The sequence below is a fragment of the Protopterus annectens genome, chromosome 6.part1 (assembly GCF_019279795.1).
Source record: "Protopterus annectens isolate FY-2018-M chromosome 6.part1, PAN1.0, whole genome shotgun sequence".
NCBI classification, from domain to species: Eukaryota; Metazoa; Chordata; order Ceratodontiformes; family Protopteridae; genus Protopterus; species Protopterus annectens.
Window position 1 is genome coordinate 63,327,042 of NC_056738.1, and position 21,810 is coordinate 63,348,851.

The 21,810-nt window shown below is 38.8% G+C and overlaps 1 protein-coding gene across 1 annotated transcript in view; it reads left to right on the plus strand.

Moving 5' to 3' along the window:
- LOC122805383 (coiled-coil domain-containing protein 89-like) overlaps positions 1–21,810 on the plus strand; it is an 815,327-nt gene that overhangs the window by 704,795 nt on the left and 88,722 nt on the right. Inside the window, exon 5 of the mRNA XM_044075483.1 lies at positions 18,619–18,695. Coding sequence (XP_043931418.1) covers positions 18,619–18,695 — 77 coding nt within the window. The remainder of the gene's footprint in view (positions 1–18,618; positions 18,696–21,810) is intronic.

A 21,810-nucleotide genomic window follows, 5' to 3' on the forward strand; every position in this document is an offset into this window, starting at 1 on the left:
TCAAAGTGGTAGTGCTGACCTCCAGATATTTTTCCACAATATTGATCTTACTTCTCTTTCCATTTATACTCTCACTTATAAAATTTTGTCTTAACTAGGTATTATTGAAATGTCATCTCTGCCAATTGTCTTATCCTTTCTACTGTCTGTCCATTTTTATGTATCAACAATTGTTCTAACTAATTGTATTTAGTAACACATCTATTTTATTCATGTTTCTACAATGTTTTATTTTGTTAATTGTATGTAATAATGTGGAGCTTTTCTCCCAGGGTCTCCACTGAAAATGGGCTCCTCCAGGCCCAGTGGACTTTCCTGGTCAACAAATCCAATAAATAAATAACTAAAATCTTAACTCTCTGAGTGCTACATGAGTCTGATGCAAAGAGTACCACTGCCTGAGATGTTGGTTAACCAAGCCTCCGTTGGAGCAACTGCCTGATATTCTCCCTTCTAATCTTGTCTATGCTGGTAATGCTACATAGACTACAATAAATGGATGAGAAAGTACAAAGGTCAGTGCATAGTTCTGTCATAGTGGAATACTTAATCCCAACATACATATGTCCCACTGCCACTATTTTACCAGTCTTCTGCCTCTTCGTATCGCAGACGCAGTTAACATAATAGTCAAGGTTTTATCCTCTCATGCACAAAGTACAAGGTTTGATCCTGACTTTCTGTCAGTCCGTGTATATGGAGTTTGCCTGTTCTCCCTGTGTCTCTGTGGAGTAACGCCCACCTCCCAAAAACATGCTGAGTGTTTCTGCCTCAGACTCACCCAGTAATGGAACTGCAGGCAGCAGTAGCACAGACTGTAGATCATGCTTATCAAGGGAAGAGTTGTACAGACCAGCCACTTTGGGCATCAACTGTGGTGTGCAGTATCCTGTAGATAGGAGAACAAAGGATCACAAACTGCATACTGTGTCTGGGGTAGCCACTTGAAGATGTAAAAATTGACTCTAAGTGGTTGCATTGACTAATGTTGCCAAAAATGAGCATGAGTATTTGGTGTTGATAAGTGGGTTGAGGAGCTGGCCTACTCAAACCTACATCAAGGACTCATGTTAACAGGAGTAGTATATGCCCCTATTGGTCAGTGTGTGCCCACCATAAAGCCGAGCAGCCCTGAGTTAAGTTTCTGGCCAGCTTGTCTCCAATTACCCAACTTGGCCTCTGTTTAGTGAAAGCTGGACGTAAAACCAATCAACCTGCCAAACGTGAAATAAGGATTGATACACTCGACATAGGTTCACTGACAGGACAGAATGTGGAAGTGGATGACATGATGGTAAGAAAGAAACAGGACATCCTATGTATTCAGGATACAAGATGGAAGGGCAGTGGAGCAAAGCCACTTGGCTTAGGGAGGAGTAGGACAGACAAGAAATTGTGTGGGAATTGGTGTTTATATCACATTATCGAAAGATGAAAATAGCAAACGCTATTTCATCGAACGTAAAATATCTAAACCACATAATATCGAACATTCAGAACAGCAAATTTTTTCCTTGGGGAAAAAAAGCTCTATTCTGAAACACATACACACAACACAAGCACACCTAAAAAACATCAATACACACACATACACTTATAATCCTACAACTAACCCTACACTAAACTATATATACACTACTATCTATCCACTTACCTTAACCCAAACCCTAACCCTAAGGCCGTCACTATCGCACACTCAACTAACCCGTGCCCTAACCCTAACTCACTTAACCCGCCCCTAACCCTAATTCACCTAACCCTCTCCCTAATCCTAACAACCACACAATCGCACACTTACCCGAACCCGACCCATAAATTTCCACCACAGTGCTGAAAGTAGTGAAACCACAGAACTGGCCAACTGAATTCTTTCCCTAGGAAATAATTCAGTGTTCTGCAGCTTTACTATTTTTAGCGTTCGCTCAAAACTGGTCGATATTAGAACATTCGAAGTTTTAAAACTTCGATGTTCTGATACAGACCCTAGGAACTGTGGTGGGGGAGAGGCTTCAGAAGATAGTGAGGGATGTAATCAGAAACAGTGACAGATTCACTGAAATCAGACACCAGTGGAAGGATAAGGTAGTATTCATAATCTCAGATAATGCCCCACAGTTGGGTTGTGATAGTGAGGTAAAGAGTGCATTCAGGCAGCAGTTGCAGGACCTAGTTGATAAAGCAGGACAACGTGTATTAGTGTTGATAATAGGAGACTTGAATGCATATATTGGGGAGACAAAACAGGATATGGGTAGTCCAACAGAAATAAAGAAGGAGAGGCAATTCTAGACTTCTGACTGGCAAATGGCTCAGCAAGAGAGACCATCACAAGTGGCCAGCATGTAACTCATGTAGACTTCTTCCTAGTAAAGAAAGGGCACTGCAGTAGAATCAGAGGTTGCAAAATCATCCCCCAGAGAAACAATCGGCCCACAGCATAACCTACTGGTTGTCACAATCAGCTGCAAGCAGTGGTCAGGGAAAGCTCTAAGATCAAGAGAGACTAGGCTGAAGACCTGGAAGTTGACTGTAGAGAAAGCACAAGAGTTCAAGGAAATACTTAGGGCTCTAGCACCTCAAGAATAAGAGGAAATAAGTTGAGTTGCAGAAGCATGGCAGCACCTCAAAAGCACACGTGTGAGGATTATAGAACAGATATGCAAATGAGCCAGGTATGGAAATAAGATACCTAAGGAAAGCTGGTGATGGAATACAGAAGTCCAGAAAGTCATTAAAAAATGAAGGAATTCAGAAAAAAGTGGGAGATAGAAAAGATGGATCAGGCTAAGAAGAAGTACTGGTTGGTTAACAAAGAGGTTAAGAGAGCAGTTGCAATAGCAAAGAACAAGGCATCTGAGGCACTCTACCACCTTCTGGAAAGTGACTGAGCAGATGGCACAAAGAAACTCTATCAGTCTGCAAGCCAAAGACAGAATAATAAAGAAGATAGTCATAAGACACTCTTCATAAGGGATGCCAGCAACAGCCTGTGCAGCAGTCCACATGATTTCAATGACAGATGAAAGGAATACATCCAGGAGTTTCTGAATGAAGAAAATCCCACAGACAATCTACTGCCCCAGACACGGTCTACAGTGAAAGAAAAAGAGGAGCTCTCCCTAGAAGAAGTAAGAACAGCACTAAGGAAAATGAAGTCAGGGAAAGCAGCAGGCTCAGATGAAATGACTACATTCAAGATTTTGGGTAAGTTATGGGGAGAAATGGTTCCTGTGGATACTCGTAGCAGTATGCAAAGAAAGGTGTATCCCAGATGACTGGAGGATAAGCATACTAGAAAAGGGAACATTCACAACTGAGGGCACTATAGAGGTATCAAACTCCTGTCAGACTGCATGAAAGTTCTGGTGAAGATGATTGATAAACATATATGCAGAGTAACTGAATAAAAAACAACAAAGGCAAGGGTCTTCTCCAAAAACATTTTATAAATACACAAAAATAAAAACACAAGTAAAAGTTAGCGTTTTCGTACACAAACAGTGTGTGTGAACTTCAACAATCTAATGAATATGAATCTAAATCTTAAACAATCTGAAAAAAAAACCACATATAAGAACCTAAACATAAATATCTTAAGGACAAATATTTTACCTAAAAAGTATAATTAAAAATGCTTATATACATTTATTAATAAACAGTTTACCTTTCCAAGGACTTTAATTTCAGCACACTCTTAAGAGAGCATTGGTCATTCAGTCCTGGATAAACAAAGGCATTAATTCTAAGTTGCCAGGAAAGCTTTTTTTTCTCTAAGAGAAGTTAATGATATTGATTATGACAAAAAAATGTTACAGAATCTGAAAACTGGCACATCTTAAAGTGTCCATTAATGGATTTAACGGTGCTTGTCAACAAGTTAAATCTTTGATCAATGAACTGTTTATTGAGGCAAGGATAGATTTGGATATATTTAACTATCTTAATATGATGGCACCGGTTACTCTGGTTATATTTGGGCCTCCTAAGATCCACAAGGACTTATTTAATCCTCCTTTCTGCCCTGTTGTTGATGGAAGGAAATGCATGACCTATGGTTGTGCCAAATTTGTGGATCTTAAATTAAAGAAATATTTAACTAATAAAAAACAAATTTGTTGGGATTCTTGGGATTTTTTAGGTTCTCTTGATAAACTTGAATTTGATAGGAATTCCAATTTTCTAACCATTGATGTCAAGGAACTTTATTCTGTCATCCCACAGGACCTTGGCATTAATTAGGTGAAGGAATTCTTGCTTAATAAAGGTACCCCAGGTGAGGAGATTGATTCTATCGAACAATTATCTTATATTTAATGGTGATTATTGTCTCCAGAAAACTGGGGTAGCGATGGGCTCCCCCTGTGGGGGGGAGCTTTGCTAATTGTGTTATGGCCTTCTGGGATGGTGAGTTCTTGTTTAAAAGTGATTTGTTTAAGGAAAGAGTACTTTGGTACATTAATTTTTTGGATAATATTTTTATCATCCTAAAGGGTGATTATGAAGTGGCTTTGGCTCTTGTGGAATTTATGTCCAGGTCCACTTCATTTCTTAAATTTACTTTTGAGTTTAATGCTGACTCTATCGCATATTTGGATGTTTTGGTAAGAAAAGATAGACTCGACAACAGATACTTGGCCCAGATTTTTCGTAAGCCAACTTATTCTAACCCATTTTTGCATTTTAGCAGCTCTCACTCCTTTCATCAGAAAAAGGGTGTTATTAAAGCCAGGTGGTGAGAGCTGCTAGAATGATTAGTCTTGATACTGAGTTTTTGGCAAAATCTGAGACCTTAAGGGGAATGTTTATAAAGAGGGCATACCCTGAGGACATAGTTGATGAAATTATAGCTGAAGTTGTAATGAAAAGAAGTTTAGGTTGGTTCAAACCTATTCTTGGTGGGAATGGGGGACCGGAACAATCACTAGTAGGTGTACTTAATTGCCCTGAGGAGAATATAGCATTTGGAACTAATAATTTTGAAACTCTAGTAGATTTGGATAACTTTTCTTTAAAATTTACTACTACATTTTCCCTGGATGCCAACCCTTTGAGAGATATTGTTGGTAAGAATTGGGTAATTTTGATGGACGACCCAGTTACTCGACAGAGGTTACCAGATAAACCAGGGATTATCTTTAGGTGAGGTAGGAATTTAAAATAAGTATTGAGGAAAAAGTTATGTCGTCAGTCCCTAAATGTGGGTATGGGGAAATGTGGTAGGTGTAATTTTTGTAAGTTAATGGGGGTTCTTAATTCATTCTCTATTAATAATAACAATTTTAGGATTTTGAATAAATATACTTGTGAAAGTGTTGGGGAGCCTTGTCCTGGTTTCTATATTGGGAAAACCAAGAGGCATCGGAATCAAAGGGTCTATGAGCATCAATATAACATCAATAAGAAGAATATGAATAACGCCTTGGCTAAACATGTAATTGAGAATGCTGGACACCACTTTTTGCATTTTGCTATTGACCATTTTAAAAAAGGGCAACATCTTTTAGAGAAAAGAGAGCTTTCCTGGCAAGTTAGACTTAATGCCTTTGTTTAGGACTGGATGACCAATGCTCTCTTAAGGGTGTGCTGAAATTAAAGTCCTTGGAAAGGTAAACTGTTTATTAATAAATGTATATAAGCAGTTTTAATTATGATTTTTAGGTAAAATATTTATGTCCTTAAGATATTTATGTTTAGGTTCTTATATGTGTTTTTTTTTCAGATTATTTAAGATTTAGATTCATATTGATAATTTGTATTGTTATTTGCTCTTTAAGTTCTAATGGGGTTGATGATGTCATGGTTAGGTCTTTGGTTATATACTGAAGCACTGGCTTTTTTTCCTTTGTCTGATGAAGTTCGCACACTGATTGTGTACGAAAGTGCTAACTTTTACTTGTGTTTTTATTTTTGTGTATTTATAAAACATTTTTGGAGAAACCCCTTGCCTTTGTTGTTTTTTATTCAGTTGGTTTGTGTTTTTTTTTTTTTTTTGTTATTTGCTAGTTTGGGATATATGCAGAATAGTAGAAAGTAAGATGGGAGATGAGCAGTTTGGATTCTGTTCGGGTTGCAACACAACCTAATCGATGTTTGCAGTGAGACAGATAGTTGCGAAGAAGCCAGAGATGAGGAAATAATTCATCTGGGCATTCCTAGACTTGGAAAAAGCACATGAGAAGGTCCCATGAAAGGTGATTTGGGCAGTCCTGTGATGATATGAAGTCTCAGAAATATTGGTAGAATTGTGCAGACTCTGTACAAGGACCCAAAGACACAACTACGAACAGTGTTCATACTCACAGAGGGGTTCCCAGTGGGAGTTGGTGTGCATCGGGGTTCAGCTCAGAGCCCACTGCTGTTCATACTGGTGATGGACTACATTAACAAACAGGTCAGAGGGGACAGATCAACAATGCAGACTCTGTACAAGGACCCAAAGACACAACTACGAACAGTGTTCATACTCACAGAGGGGTTCCCAGTGGGAGTTGGTGTGCATCGGGGTTCAGCTCAGAGCCCACTGCTGTTCATACTGGTGATGGACTACATTAACAAACAGGTCAGAGGGGACAGATCAACAAAGTTGCTGTATACCGATAATGTGGCATTACAAGCAGATTCTGAACAAAAACATCAGCAAAGGATATGGGAATAGAATGCAAAACTGAAAGGACATGAGATGAAGCTGAGGACGGGTAAGACAGTTGTAATGCCAGCAAATGAGGGACATTAGAAGAAGCTGAGATTTGAGATTGAAGGGAAGATAGTGGAACAGGTTAACAGCTTCGAGTACCTGGGAAGGATGGTTGAAGAGAAGAGAAATCTGAATCAGGAGGTCAAAGCTAGAATCAGAGGGGCTGCAGCCAACTGCCACACAGTGTCGGCAATAGTGTGTGACAGAAAAATGCAGAAGAAGGTAAAAAGTAAGGTGTACAAAACAGTGGTGAGACCAGTACTTCTGCATAGTATAGGAACATGGACAATGAAGGCAGAGCAATTAAGGAAGCTAGAGGTGATGAAGATCAAGTGCCCTGAGGTGGGTGGTAGGAAGCACACTGTGAGACAGATGAAGAAAGGAGGAGATCAGAGCAGGAGCCCGTGTAGCTCTAATTACAGAGAAAGTAAAACAGAACAGATTATGGTGGTTTGGGCACATGGAGGAAAGCAGAAGACAATCTGGTGAAGAGGATTTGGGACAGATAGGAAGAAGGCAAGAAAAAATGAGAGCATCCAGCGTAGAAATGGATGGATTCTGTGAGAGAAGAACTGTGACAGTCAGGCATGACTGCTGAACAAGATAAGAGAGTGGCATTAAATTGAGAAAGATGGCAACAGTTGACACACCTCTCCAACCCCATGTAGAAAAAATGAGAAAAAGGCATTGCTGCTGCTGTTGATGATGATGCCTCTTCCCATCTCAGATGAATTGATCTATGATAGTAGTGATTGTCTTAAGCCATGGGTGGTTCTGAGGGATTGGAATGGGGAAAAGATGCAGACCAAAAGGGGGGGTTACAGAAATTTTTACAACAGGTATACATCAATTAGGGCTATTCCTAACTTCCTGTAGGTGTGCACCCACATAAAAACCTTATCCCATATAAAATTTAGATTAGTGTTGAGCATAGCCTGTAGGTTAGAGAGTACAGGTAATAACAAACTGTGGATGATCGAACCAAACCCAAAAAATAAATCCAAAGCAGCCAAGTTGAAGGCAGGAAACACACCAGCAAAGGTTCCACTGTTTAATAAGACCAGGTATAAACGAAACGTTGTAAAAAAGCACATATTAACGCTTTTGGCAAAAAAATTGCGTTTTCGTCTTTACTAGCAATGACTTCATCAGATAATACTAAATTGATTAATTGAAACCATTAAATACTAAAATTTTTCAAAAAATTATCCTATCAGTCACAGTGCATCAAAGAGCAGCCAATCCGGTTACTAACAATCATAAATATTAAAAATACACACAGTCAAATACGTATGTAAAAAACAATATACTTTGTTCTTGTCAATAGAATAAATGTATTAAAAATACTTCATTAATACCTAAAACTAAAATATTTCCTCATATTTATAGAGTGCAGGTGAATGCTTTAAATACATTTAAACCATATATTTATTAAATTGATAGAATGCTTAAGTTAGTTACAATTCATTACTTCTTATAAGCAAACACCACCATCTATTGGCCATTGTGAATATTGCAAATTAAAAGATATATTGTTAAATGTCTGCAGCTTTCAATTTGAGTACTGGGGTTATAGATATACTTTCATTTAATCCAGGTTTTTTTGTGGCATTAAGATGGATTTGCCACCATAGTTCTCTATAAGCTACCCTTTCTTCCCATAAACCCCCTCTTAAATCCTTTTTCACCTGTTCAATAACAAAAAAATCAAATCTAGCCTCTTCACATTCTTTTGTATGCCTATATAAGGCATTGGTATCTTTAGCTTTAGAAATCTCATAATAATGTTCGTATATTCTTCTCCTCAAGACTCGTTCGGTCTTCCCTATATAGAAGGAATTACATTTATTACAAATACTTATATAAATTACTCCTTTTGTCTCACAATTGTAATAACCATTACTTTTTATTTTTTTATTCTTTTAGTCTTCTTTCCCAATTATAGCAACAAGGCAGAATACGGTCTTTACCAAATGGATGTGCACAGACAATTACATTTTTATCTCCATAGGACCAAAGAGCTAAGAAAGTCAGACCAATTGTTTCTCTCCTATGCTCACAATAAGCAAGGCCTTCCAGTTTCTAAGGTGACCTTATCCAAACGGTTATCTGACACCATTGCCTTTATTTATCAGTTAAGGCATAAACATCTACCAGCAAAACCGAAAGGTCATTCTACTAGAGCATTAGCCACGTCTGTAGCTTTCAGTCCAAATTGCCCATAGACTCAATTTGTGCAGCTGCCACTTGGGCAAACACTCATACCTTTATATGTCATTACAAAGTGGATGTGGTCTCCCAGAGCAGGGCTTCCTTTTGTTCCACTGTTCTGAAGAGTCTGTTCCAATGAGCCACCCAGGGTCTTTAAGGTGCTAAGGACGCTGTCCCAAACAGCAAGAATGAAGGTGAAATGGGACAACTTAACATAAGAAGTTATGTACCTACCGTAACGTTTCATGTTAGTTGTCTTTCATCTCGCCTTCCTTCTTGCGTCCCCCCCTCCTTCCCCCTTCCTGAAGGATTGAGAGGAGTTCACTATGGTTTCACTGGCTAATTTCCTTTTCCTTGGTTCACATGCCAGGTAATTTTATGACAGTTTACTCTGATCTGTTATTTTGGCAAATCAGTTTTAGGTTACTGGTTACTTTATATGTCTAGTGTGCGCTATCACAAATGAGATTTTGGTAGCTGATGCTGGGCATTCTGGGATAAGGGTTAGCCTCAAGCCAGTAAATAGCTCTCGAGCTATAGAAGTAGGCCAAGTCGGAGCTGAGGATTGGCTCCGAACCCAAATAGCAAGAAGGAAGGCGAGATGAAGGACAACTAACATGGAATGTTATGGTAGGTACATAACTTCTTTTTCTGTTCACTGCAGTGCAATCTTGGAGTTGGTATATTTAAGTAGCAGGGGGTGTGGAGGGTGCAGGGTGGCTTGCCCCCCTACAAAAACCAAATAAGAAGTATTCATGTTTTAGTCTTTTTTTTTGGGGGGGGGGGTTCAATATTGCAGACTTTCGATCCTCTGGTCCTCGATGGTCAGAGATTCGATGTTCTGCAATTTAGATACTCTGAAGGGGACCCAAATGAACAGATATCAGCACTACTAGTTTAGACACTCTGTAAAGCCCTTGGAAGTACAATGGAAGTGATTTGCACTTTTCTTCCCTCTCAGAAAATGTAGTATTAGAGGAAAATGGACTTTATTCTTCAAATCAGCAAAATTCATTTTCAAAGCATTGCCCATTTTTTGTAAATATTCAGTCTACCAGGTATTAGGTAATAGCAAATAGTGGGCCTATGAGATTTTATCCATCCACAGATTATTGAATTATTTTTATGACATTTTTCTTTGAAATGAAATTCTCGTGCCTGGGATGTTGTTCATCCCAATAATCTCATTACCATCTAATTCAGTCTGGAGTTGTGTGATGCTGTGGAAAGGGGACAATTTCCCTTTCAATTTGTGGCAGATGAATTGTGAATTTAATAAGATTTACTGCTCCCTGCAAACTTAGTAGAGGATAGCTTATTTTTCGTGTGTGTGTGTGCCCGTGCATGTGCGGTGTGTTTGTTTGACAAAGAATATAACGTACATGTGTGTATATATACATACATACATACAAATGTTTCAAGCATGGGCATTAATGCCCTTCTAGCTTGACAATATACCAAAACGCTTGTTCCCATAATAAATGTCCAGGCTGTTCTTAAAAATATCTAAACTAGTACTTGCTTTATTGTAATTTGGTAGTCTGTTCCAAGCATCAGCTACTCTGTCAGAGAACCAATTAGTACACTTCTCATTCCTGTAGAATCTTCTGCATAGGTTATCTGATGATTCTCTAGTACCTTTTGATAACCCCAAACATTCCCAGAGGTAGTTGTCCCTAAATGCCCTATATACCTGAATAAGATCTCCTCTTAAATATCTGTAAGAGACACTGTGCAAGTTTAGATATTTTAGTCTTTCTTAATAACTTAGATTTTCACATCAATGAATGCCCTTGGTATATTTCCGCTGTACTCTTTCCAGTTTATTCATGCTTGTTTTCCTATAGGGTTTCCATATTGTTATTCCATACTCAAGTTTGGGTCTAATGTAACTAACAATGACTTCATTATGTTTGATTTCCTAGACTTTATAAATCTTTTTATACAACCTATAGTTGTATAACTATCATTAGCCAATTGGTTGATATGATTAGAAAAACTCATAGCTGAATCTACCCATATACCCAGGTCCTTAAATGAGTCTACAGTTTCAATCACTGTGTGCTGTATTAAATATTCATCTTTCAGCTTATGTCTCCCAAATCTCATATGCTTAGTTGTTGATGTATTTATCAACATATTATTCTCCTGTGCCCAAATGGTCAATTTAGTCAAATTATTTTGCAGACATGCCTTATCTGTAACACTTGTAATCACTTTACCCAATTTCAGGTAGTCACCATATAGACTACAGAACACCTCAGATGAAAAGGTAAGGTCTGAAAGATACAATCTAAACAAGTAAGGGCCTAGGACAGAGCCTAGTGGGACACCTTGACTGTAACCAAGGATTTCACCTGTCCAGTTGGTGTGTGATACTTGCCATGTCCTATTTGTAAGCCATGCAGCTATCCATCAGTACCTAGTTATACCAATTTATTGATCAGTTTTGTGTATGACCCTGTCAAATGCTGAAGTCAAATCTATATAAATCACATCACAGCACAATTTTTCATTCATAGCTGCATGCTGATATATGGTTTCAAGTCCCAATCTATCCAGTTCTGACAATAACTTATCCAGTATTACCTTCTCCATTATTTTTCAACATGAAAGTAGACTTAAGGGTCTATAAGACTGTGGGTTTGTCCTACTCCCCTTTCCCTTAAAGACAGGTTTAATAAGTGCATGTCTCCAATATTGAGGAATCTCCCCATATTTGTATGACCTAGTGAATAATAGGTATAATGGTAGTGTAAGTTCTTGCTGAAGTGTTCTCAGGTCATTGTTACTTATTCCGTCTCCTCCCTGTGCTTTGTTTGGATCCAGTTTGCACAGTTCTTTTTCAATATAATCTAATTTGATTCCAGTATCTGGGGTTACCTGGATGTCACTAGGACAACTTACCAACCCTTTTGTGGAGCCAAACTTTTTTGCATAAGATTTTGTAAATATAGCTATAATCTGTTGCGTCTGAGAATACATTTTAGAATCTGCACACGGTTTATCAATTTGTGTATTTTTACTCCTTCCACATCTTATGTATCTATAAAAAGTTTTCCTATTATGCTCAATACCTTTATATACATTTTCATCAAAAATTTCTTGCTCTTGTCTAACACTATGCTTAATCTGTTTGTCCAGCTTGTTTATTTCAGTTTTCAAAGTTGTAGTTCGACCTCTCTTCCATTTCTTATATTTTTTGTCTCTCACATTAATCAGGTATCTTGTTCTTATGGAAATATACCCCCCTGATGTTGCGTGCCTAGATCCTGATGTTAAACATTTTTTTTGACGTCTTGCACACAAACAATTTCTTTTTCAAAACTTTCCACAGCCCATCTGCAATTTTTCCACTGAACACCTCACTCCAGTTAATTTTATATAGTAACTGTTTTGCTTCCCTATAATCTGTAATTAACCTTCTGTGCATTGGCTTAGATTTCAGTTTGGCAGAATTATCTAGGAACAAATTAACCTTAATAACCCCATGATCATTGCACATCAATGGTGGAAAAACTTGACTTGAAGTTACAGTAATTTCTTTGGGAACACAAACAATATCTAGTATATTCCGTCCCCTGGTAGGTTTTTTTAACAATCTGAAGCATTTGTTGTTCCTGAATATACTCTGTGAATAATTTCTTTACTAACATTGTTGAATCAATATTATTCCAGTCTGTTTCTGGTAAATTTAAGTCCCCAGCTAATATTATTCTTCCCTCCTGTGTTTCATGTAAGAAATGTATGAATTCCTCTAGGTCATCTGCACTTGACTTTGGTGGTCTATACACTTCAACAATTGTTATATGTTCCAGGGTTGTCTTTATTGTCACAGTTACACAGTCTATAGTATTGTGTTATCATTGAACATGTAATAATCACAGGTCTCATAACTTTCATTAATCCCTATCATAACACCTAAACCTGATTTTTTGTTAGAATGTTTGTTACAGTAAAAACATTTATACCCTGTCAGAACCGGTTTCCAGTCATTGTTTTTAACCATGTTTCACAAACAATAACAACATCAAAGTTGTGGGAACGTAGCAAATTTTCTAATAAAAAAACCTTAATTATTATATATATATATGGGAGTATATGTGTGTCTATATATTAATGTGTTACGTGTGTGTGTGCGTGTGTGTGTGTGTGTGTGTGTGTGTGTGTGTGTGTGTGTGTGTGTGTGTGTGTGTGTGTGTGTGAGACTCAAGTTCGAATATCTACAAGGCTGAATCTCATAAGGTTCAGCCCAGACCAACGAAACCACAAAAGATCAAATCCTTATAAGCTTGAATTCAAAAGCTTCACAGGGTTGTACTTCTCCTTCTTCTCCCGTACCTGTACAGTGTGATCATGACAATCAGACAGTCTTCACTTCTTAGAGAAGGGAGCATCCAGTCTCATCAAGATACATAATACCTCCACTCTGTTTTGCTCTTGAACCAACACATGCATTACTGACATCAATTTGGCTGTACGGCATCCTAATGGACACCATACATGCTTATGCCAGGCCTCAACAGAATTCTGAATCCATAGTAGAAATAATGAATTAAGATTTGAAGTATTCTAGAACTGAATTGGAAATAAGGGAGGAAACCTGGATCCTATTGTGGTCTGTATGGCAAATTTCCTAGGCTTTCCTAACACATACCGAAATGAACACAGACTCACACAAATGTAAAACCAGTTTGTTTTACATTGAGGTTTTTTTTCTGCACTCTGGTGGGAGCAGAGGGCTGATTCACCATAGCTGAGTTGGGAACTGCTGATGGAAGGCTTACTGTATGTTTATCTGATTGACCTGAGGGCTTAATTGTGTAAAAGTCTTTCATCCTTCTGATATAAAGCCTTGCATTTGCACATCATACAGATGTGGTTACCTTTGCCTTGTATATATGCAAACTTCTCCAGTTTAAAATCCTGTGTAGGAAACAGACTCCATAGTTGCCCACTATTCATAGCTGCTCGAAGAGCTGCCAGTTTGTGCAGAGGGTAGCAACATTGCAGCTCATCTTACCAAACACTCTCACTTAGACCATTAAGTGACTCTCCCCTACTCCTTTCCATCTACTAAGGATCCAGTATAATGGATAGGCACTTCCCTGTTGTATTTGTTTGTGGCCTGGTAGATGTGGGCATCCAGAGGCAGTGTAGTAGCTGCCTCATGTTCACTGACAACCACTTAAATTTAGAACAGACAAACACAGTATCTGAGAGATGTAGATACACAATGTCATTGGAGGCAGAACTCTTACATGTACACATGAAAAATGCAGACCAGTTTGTCGGTATTATACCCAAAACACTCACTACCAGCACTAAGGAACAAATACATAGACCCACATATGCAGAGGTACTCACATGTAATCTACCCAAACCTCCAAGACCTCCTAAAAGCATCTCTTAGTGGTCCTGGCCACACTCAAGTAAGACAGTGCCTCACACAACACATAACTCTGAAAATCATAGTAGCCCCATTTACAGATCCATAAGGCAACACACCATACAACCAAACATTCTAGTTATGGATAATTCCATTGTAAGACATACTGATGTCCCCATTAGCAGGCTAAACAAGAAGATCACAGTAAATTGTCTGTCTGGAGCCAGGACCCACCAGATCACACATCATAGTCAATGTAGACATAAATTACCTAAGATGTGCCTCACTGGAGTATATGAAGAGAGACATGATTGAGCTCTCTGAATATGTATCCCAGATGGGTATGAATCTAGCCTTGTGTAGCATCCCACCTTCAACAATGATGATGTCACAGTACCAGCAAAAAATGATTGACTTCAACAATTGGCTTAGTTTCTGGTGTCGCAACAAAGGGATCCAATATCTGTCAGCCTGGGAAGACAAGACTGACAAAACATGATGTTTTGCAAGACATGGTTTGCACTTGTTACCACTTGGCTTCTGGATACTGGCAAAAACTTTATCTATTCCCATAGTGCCTTTTTTAAGCTGTACCAAGTTGTTAAACCCCCCAATGTAAAAAAAAAAAAAAAAAAACTTTTGTGGCCACCTATAGGTACTATTGCTCTATGGTGGGAGTTTAAGTAAAAAACTGCACTCCCTGAAAGCAGTCCTCACCATGGAGAATGCAGATAACTTGCAGTCACGGAAACATGGTTCAGAACCATGGAGAGCACCCCAGCTATCAAAGGCTGCAATGCCATTCATACATTTCGATCCTCTTCAGCTCAGGATGAAACAAATGGAGGAGGTTCTCAGTGTTTATAAAGGACAAGTACACCACTAGACTGGTCTAACAACGTGATTCGCTTGAGGTGCTGCATGCCTAACTAACCATAGGTGCGACCCCCTATAATATCCTTGCTAGCTACAGAGCCCCTAACATGAGTCTGGAAAACCACACCTGCTACCTAAACCTACTGGAATCTCTTAATATTTAGTCTAACACCATACCTATGGGTGACTTCAACTACCCCTTCATAAACTGGGAGACATATGACTCATAATTCACTTGCTCAGAGGTTTTTGGACTTTGTCAATGCAAACAAATTAGAGCAACTAGTTAACTCCCCAAATAAAGGTACAAATATCCTAGACATGGTACTCATGAACATGGGGGAATGCTTCTCTCTCCCATGCATTAACTTCTCCCTGGTAGGATCTGACCACAAAATGATCTCTTTAAGTATTAAAATTAACCTAGAACCCTATCAAACTCTAAACCTGTTAAAAGCTTTGCTAAGGCCAGTCACTTCAAACTAAGTGCCATCTTATTAAACTTCCAAGCCCCTCTGAACCTGCATGCCACTGAGGCCTACTCTGAGCTGTACATAAAAGCACTGTACAACCACATTCATAGCTGTATAGAGGAGGCAGCACCTGTCCAAGTCAAATCTATGATTACTGGCAAAAATAAACCACCCAAGTGGACCCTTGGCTGTTCAACAAAAGGAAAAAAATCCTCTCCAAAGCCATGAAGGAATAAACAAAGCAATGCAAAAAGACACTCACCAGTCTAATCAAACAAATTAGAGAGCTGGTCAAATCTGCCAAAGCAAACTGAAAGGCAAAGATAGCCTTCCAGGTGAAAGATAACCATAAGGCATTTTTTAATTATGTTTGTAACCTCAGGAGAAATGCTCAGCAATGTGCTGAGTTAATCATGAATGGCAGCACTTATACCCAGCCAGAAACTATAACAAATCTGCTGGCCAAAACGTATAGTTCAAACCTCTCGCCCATTTTTCCTACCACACCCAAATCATCAGGTGGATAGAAAACTGGCTCACTGACAAGACACATGTTGTCCAGATAGGTAAATCCAGTTCTGATAAAAAAAACTGTTACTAGTGGTGTCCCACAGGGCTCAGTGTTGAGACCCCTCCTGTTTGGTATATGCTTCTCTGAAGCAAAGGCCAGAGTCGGGGGCCTCTGGCTCACCAAGTTCACTGATGACTGCAAGCTGGGAGCAATCATCGAATCCCCAAATGATATTGACATCCTACAGACAGGCCTAAAAATGACTAACAACTGGTGCAAGAACCATGGTCTGAGACTAAATGCTGAAAAATGTGTAATCATACCCTTTGGTAAGTCAGATATCCCTACAAATTATACTATTGATAGCACACCCCTAAAAGTAGACCCAGTGGTGAGGGACTTAGGAACACAAATAGATAGTAACCTAAACTTTAACCACCAGGTAGCTACTTCTGTGTAGTTCAACTTATAAGTAAAGGCATGGCATCAATGTCAAAGAAAGTCATAGTGCCATTGTACTCGGCCCTTACAGTGCTCCCTTCTGCATGTACCTAACCGAGCACTTACACTAGTTGGAGTGGCCCCAGAGGTTTCTCACTACAAAAATACAAAGTGTAAGGCACATGTCTTATGCAGACCAACTAAAGGCCTATCCCTTTACTCTGTCTCATATCGTTTATTGAGAGGTGACTTATGCCTGACCCACAGGACATTCTCTGATCCAGCCCAGATTAAAATGTTACATATTTTCAAGAAAACTTATATGAGAGTTACACATTCCATGGACCTAAACCTTATTTGTGACTCTAACAGAACTTACTGGAAAGATAGAGTTGTATCCCAAAGGCTACCTCTTTTATGGAATAAACTTCCCATCTTTATATAAATACTTTAACCATTATTCCACAAAGCCCATCCCTCACTCTGTTTTGAAATAATTTATATAAATGGACGGAGAATCATAAATTCACTCCTGGGGTACTGCCCATGTCCGTTATGGATAGAGGCAGTCTGTAAAATGACTCAGGGCACCATACCCAAAGACCCACTACCCTAATACTACCCTATCCCATATTTGGGGAATTAAGATATAATATTGTCATATCCTGGGTTTTATTGGCTAGGTTTGTAAAGACTCTTGTACCATTAGCCTAGTAATCACCTATGAACCTACAAAATACCTCAATAACACTTTCCCTTTCTCAGGAAAATTGTTTTGCAAATTATTGAAACACATGACAACCTCACACTGATTGAGGAATGCCAAGCCAATGAGCTTTTCACTGCCAACTGAAACTTGATGCTTTTACCATAAACAGGAGCTAAACCCAGGACTGTATTTTCCACCAGATATTCTGACTGAAATTAAACAGAAAACCCACTGAAGTAATGCCATTGATATTATTACTTAAACTTTTCATGGCTGTTATCTCAAAGTCACAAATTATGTAAGAAACACTGGAGAATAAGCCATTAATTGTTAATAGGTCAAACAGACACTGTTCCACAAGTAGTTGTATGCCTTAAGTAATTTCGTAGTCATTAGGTAAAACACTATGGGAATGGTTTTCTGACTGCCGCAGTAGTTGACAAATACATGAATACAGTCTACAGACAGTGCCTTTCATCAGAAATATCCAATCCATTAACCAAACGGTAGCAGTACTGAGATTAGTCAGATTCTGCAATGTAGAAAATGGTTTACTATCAAATTGTCGATTCCGTTTTGTGCGACGCGCATTGCCTGAATGCGGAACTGCGAACGTCACAACACCGACGCCCAGATGTGCGAACGGCAAAACCTCGCCCCCATCCGACCCACGGTAGCATGGGTGTGGAGGTGTTGCACGGCCGGTAATGTCGATCGTCGGTGTTTCGCGGTTTCGGTGTTTCGGTTCGCGCAAACGCGTCGATGGGGTCGCCGTTCGCACATTTAATAGTAAACCGTAGAAAATGCCTATATGTATGTGCCACTGCTAGCATCAGACAAATGCCTTTCAATAAATTCCCCAAGTTTTATTATTACTAGTATTTCCTTTTCCTTTTGTAATGTTGTTACCGTGTACATATTACCCAGTGCTCCTGGAGCATTCAGGGCCATATCTGGTGTAGTGGCATCAGTTTCTTCTGCTGAACAAACGGTGACAGCAATTTAGACGGTTTTATAGTGTTATTTTCATTGTTTGAATTTCACGCTTATCTGGATACAGTCTTTTGTGTTTTTGGTGTTCTGATATTGACCTTATGAGACTCAACCTCATAGATAGTTGAGTTTGTGTCAGGGACCCGTATATAAACAGAGACAGACAAACAGAGAGAAATATTCCTTACAATTGTTTTGTAAGCATCTGTGCTGAATAAAAGAACATTTTTTAATAATATATCCCACACACATTTTATCTGTTCTGGATTCTTGGCACACAGTTATATGTCTGTAAAATGTACTGTGTTTTTCTGTTTATAGGAAAAGCAAACTGATATCCTGGTACTTGAGGAAAAATGTAAAATGGCAGAAACTGCAAAAAGAAAGGCAGAAGAAAGGTATGGTATTATATTAGCAGTTTTTTGACAGTTTATGGGAGAACAAAATTTTGATTATGAGTCTAGTTTGTGCTTATTTCCTAAATCAGTAGTGGTCCTTTGAATATGACAGCTTTTATAGGTGGCTCCCCATGCAGAATTGGTTGCAAATATGCAAAAATTCTAATAAGAGGGTGATTTAACCAGCCACTAAGTCTACTTCTATTTGCACATGCTCCATAAGAAAGTGCTGCTTTCTCATTCTTCCCTGCATATTCTTGCCCAGGTGTTCTATACTTTTTGCCCATTTTAGTTGTTTTGTGTGCTACGATTCAGAAAGGTAAGTTATTCTGTAACTCCACACTTGCTATAAAGTAATGTGTGTTTTTATTTTGAGCCTACCTGCATTGCCTGCTCATTCCCTCTCACCTGTTTTTCTTTAATTCACAGCTTGATCCTCAATCATTTATGTGATGATTTTCAGAATGTGTACTTGCTGCTGTATATCATATTCCTTACTCATGAGTACCATCAGCCAGTACCTGGCAGGCAAAAATTAAGATAACCAGATTCTCCCATAAGCTCATGCTACCTCTCCTAGCAAGGCAGATGTTCTAGGAATGTTTTAATCATGGCATGGGCTCAGTTCATTTTCCCACTCTGAAGTGGAAAGTGGTTTTATGTCTCTTCAATTTCATTTCAGTTCTGGAACTGAAAGCTAAAACAGTCAAACTTTTAAAAGTTAGATATTAGTCTTGTTACATTTTGTAATTATTTTGTGTCCCCATTGAATGGATAGATTGCTGTTCATCAAAGTTACTTTTTAGCATTTTACTGACTTTGTCAGCTGAACAAGGGCCAGATTCAATAAAGTCTACACTACGTGTAAATGATATGTATTAGAGAGCATTCTTATCACATTGTTTATGCTTTCTAGTCACTCAGAAAGATTACACTAAGTGTACATGTAGTCTACACTTTGTGGTAGCCTTTATGAAGCCCTGTCAATATTTAAAGCTGCAAGAATATCATTAGAAAAACTAAAATTAGGAGGAAGAAGGTGTGAGTTATGTCTGTGTTGTCTGTTCACTCAGAACAGTGTACACTTAGTGTAGGAGTTATTGAATCCCACAGAGGGTTTAATTTTTCCTTTGTCATTATGACATCTACCTCTAAAAAAACACTCCTACCTTTCAACCTCTTAGTTCAAGAAATCTGGACAAAGTCAAACATAATAGGGAACTGAGACCCAGAATCAGAGACAGATTTTAAATATTGTTATAAACTTAGTAAGTTGCTATGAAATCTGAAATTCAAATATCTGTCATTATTTAGCATGTTCAGTCCTTAAAGATCTGCTACAATAAACACACAAATGTTATGAGTAACAGGCCAAACATACATGGCAAAAATCTTGACATTCTGTGAAATTCATGCACAGTTCAGAGGTATCTGCTATCCAGGGACAACCATTGATTTTATCTTGAAAGTTATCAAAATATTAAATAATGTAACATATATATTTCTTTTGACAAACAAAGCTATGCTGGCTAATTGAGTTTCATTTTTTGCACTGTTTTTTTCCTCTTAACATCATACTGACAGATGTCCCAGTACCCATTGTCTTTCACTGCATCTACTCAGACTAATACCAAATTTTCATCCAGGGCCATCAAGGGGCCTAAGGGCATCCTGGGAAGTCATGCTGTCTATCTTTCCAGTTGTTTTTCTATTTTTAAGGCTACCCCTGTTGTGTATTTCCCTGAAATGTGCTCTGACAACCTTTGTGGGGCGGTGCAATGGGCAGACAGTGTAGAACCACTCAGTACTTCTGCAAGGAGTTGATGTTGAGAAGCTGCTACATCCCTCAGCTGTAGGACATTGAGACTGGCTTCCCAGCCTCCTCCAGGAAGCTCCAGTTGCTTTGTGCACCCAGCTCTTCATGAACATGCTTCCTGCTCCACATGATGGGCACACCCATCCTGCCTGCCATTTTGTCAGTCCCCTGAGCCACTAATTGAACCCGGGACAGTTCAGCTGTATTCAAGGCTTTATCCCTGAATTGTAGGAGGGAGGGAACGAATACTGGAAAAGTGAAGAGAAGGTCATCTATTGTTATGGTACAAATAGAAGATCTGATGTTGTCAAGTTTCATTCTCCATAATACACCAACCCCTAACATACCTCAGATCTCGTTTGCCTCTTCCACGTTTAGACGCGGTCGCCCTCAGCTCTTGAGTTGGTAGAGTGGGAGATAAGTTCAATTCATTTGTTATTCATTTGCATTTTTCATAACATAAATCCTCCTTCTATTGCTTTATTTCTAATATATTGATTTTTGTCTTTTCCATTTTTTGTACACTCGGTAGTGTTGTTGCCTCACAGTAAGACACTGTCCGGTTCGATTCTCAGCTAGAGCGTCTTCTGCGTGAAGACATGCGTGAATGGGCGTACCTTCGTTGAAGGTTGTGCATCAGGGCTGGTAACTCGGCACATAAAAATCAACTACCAGTCATTAGCGGACCGGAATTCTGCTGTGGCGACCCCTAACCTGGAAAAGCCGTAAGACACAACAACAACAACTGTGTATTTCTTCCTACCATTGTTGGTAGGCCTTCCTCCCTTACTTTCCCTTTTTCTATCTTACACGGCCCATGTATTTCTTTTATACTATAGTTGGTATAAATATTTTTCTGTATCCTTACAAAAAGCTCTATTCATATAAAAAACACTGTTTTTGCTGTCCATTTGCTTTTGATAATTCTTTGTCGTTTTCTTTATGTCTGAAAAAGGTCCTTTGGAATTCAGAAAATGTCAGAAGTCCAGGCACAGATTGCCCCTGTCTGAAGCCCATACTCTCTGTGTTTATTGTTTGGGCCCAGACCATCTACAAGTTGAGTGCACTATCTGCAAAAAGTTCAATCTGCTTACAGTAGCGAACAGAAAAAATAAATTGATCATAAAGGGTTTACTTCTGACTTCCTTTTCTGAAGCCATTACTGGGGCTCAAACCCCCCTAACCAAAAACTAAGGAGTTGTCTTTGAAGTGTCCTAAGCCTTTAGGATCTTCTACTACTACTTCTTCAGAGCCAAATGAAGAAACATAAATGGATTCAAATGCTGCTACAATCCAACC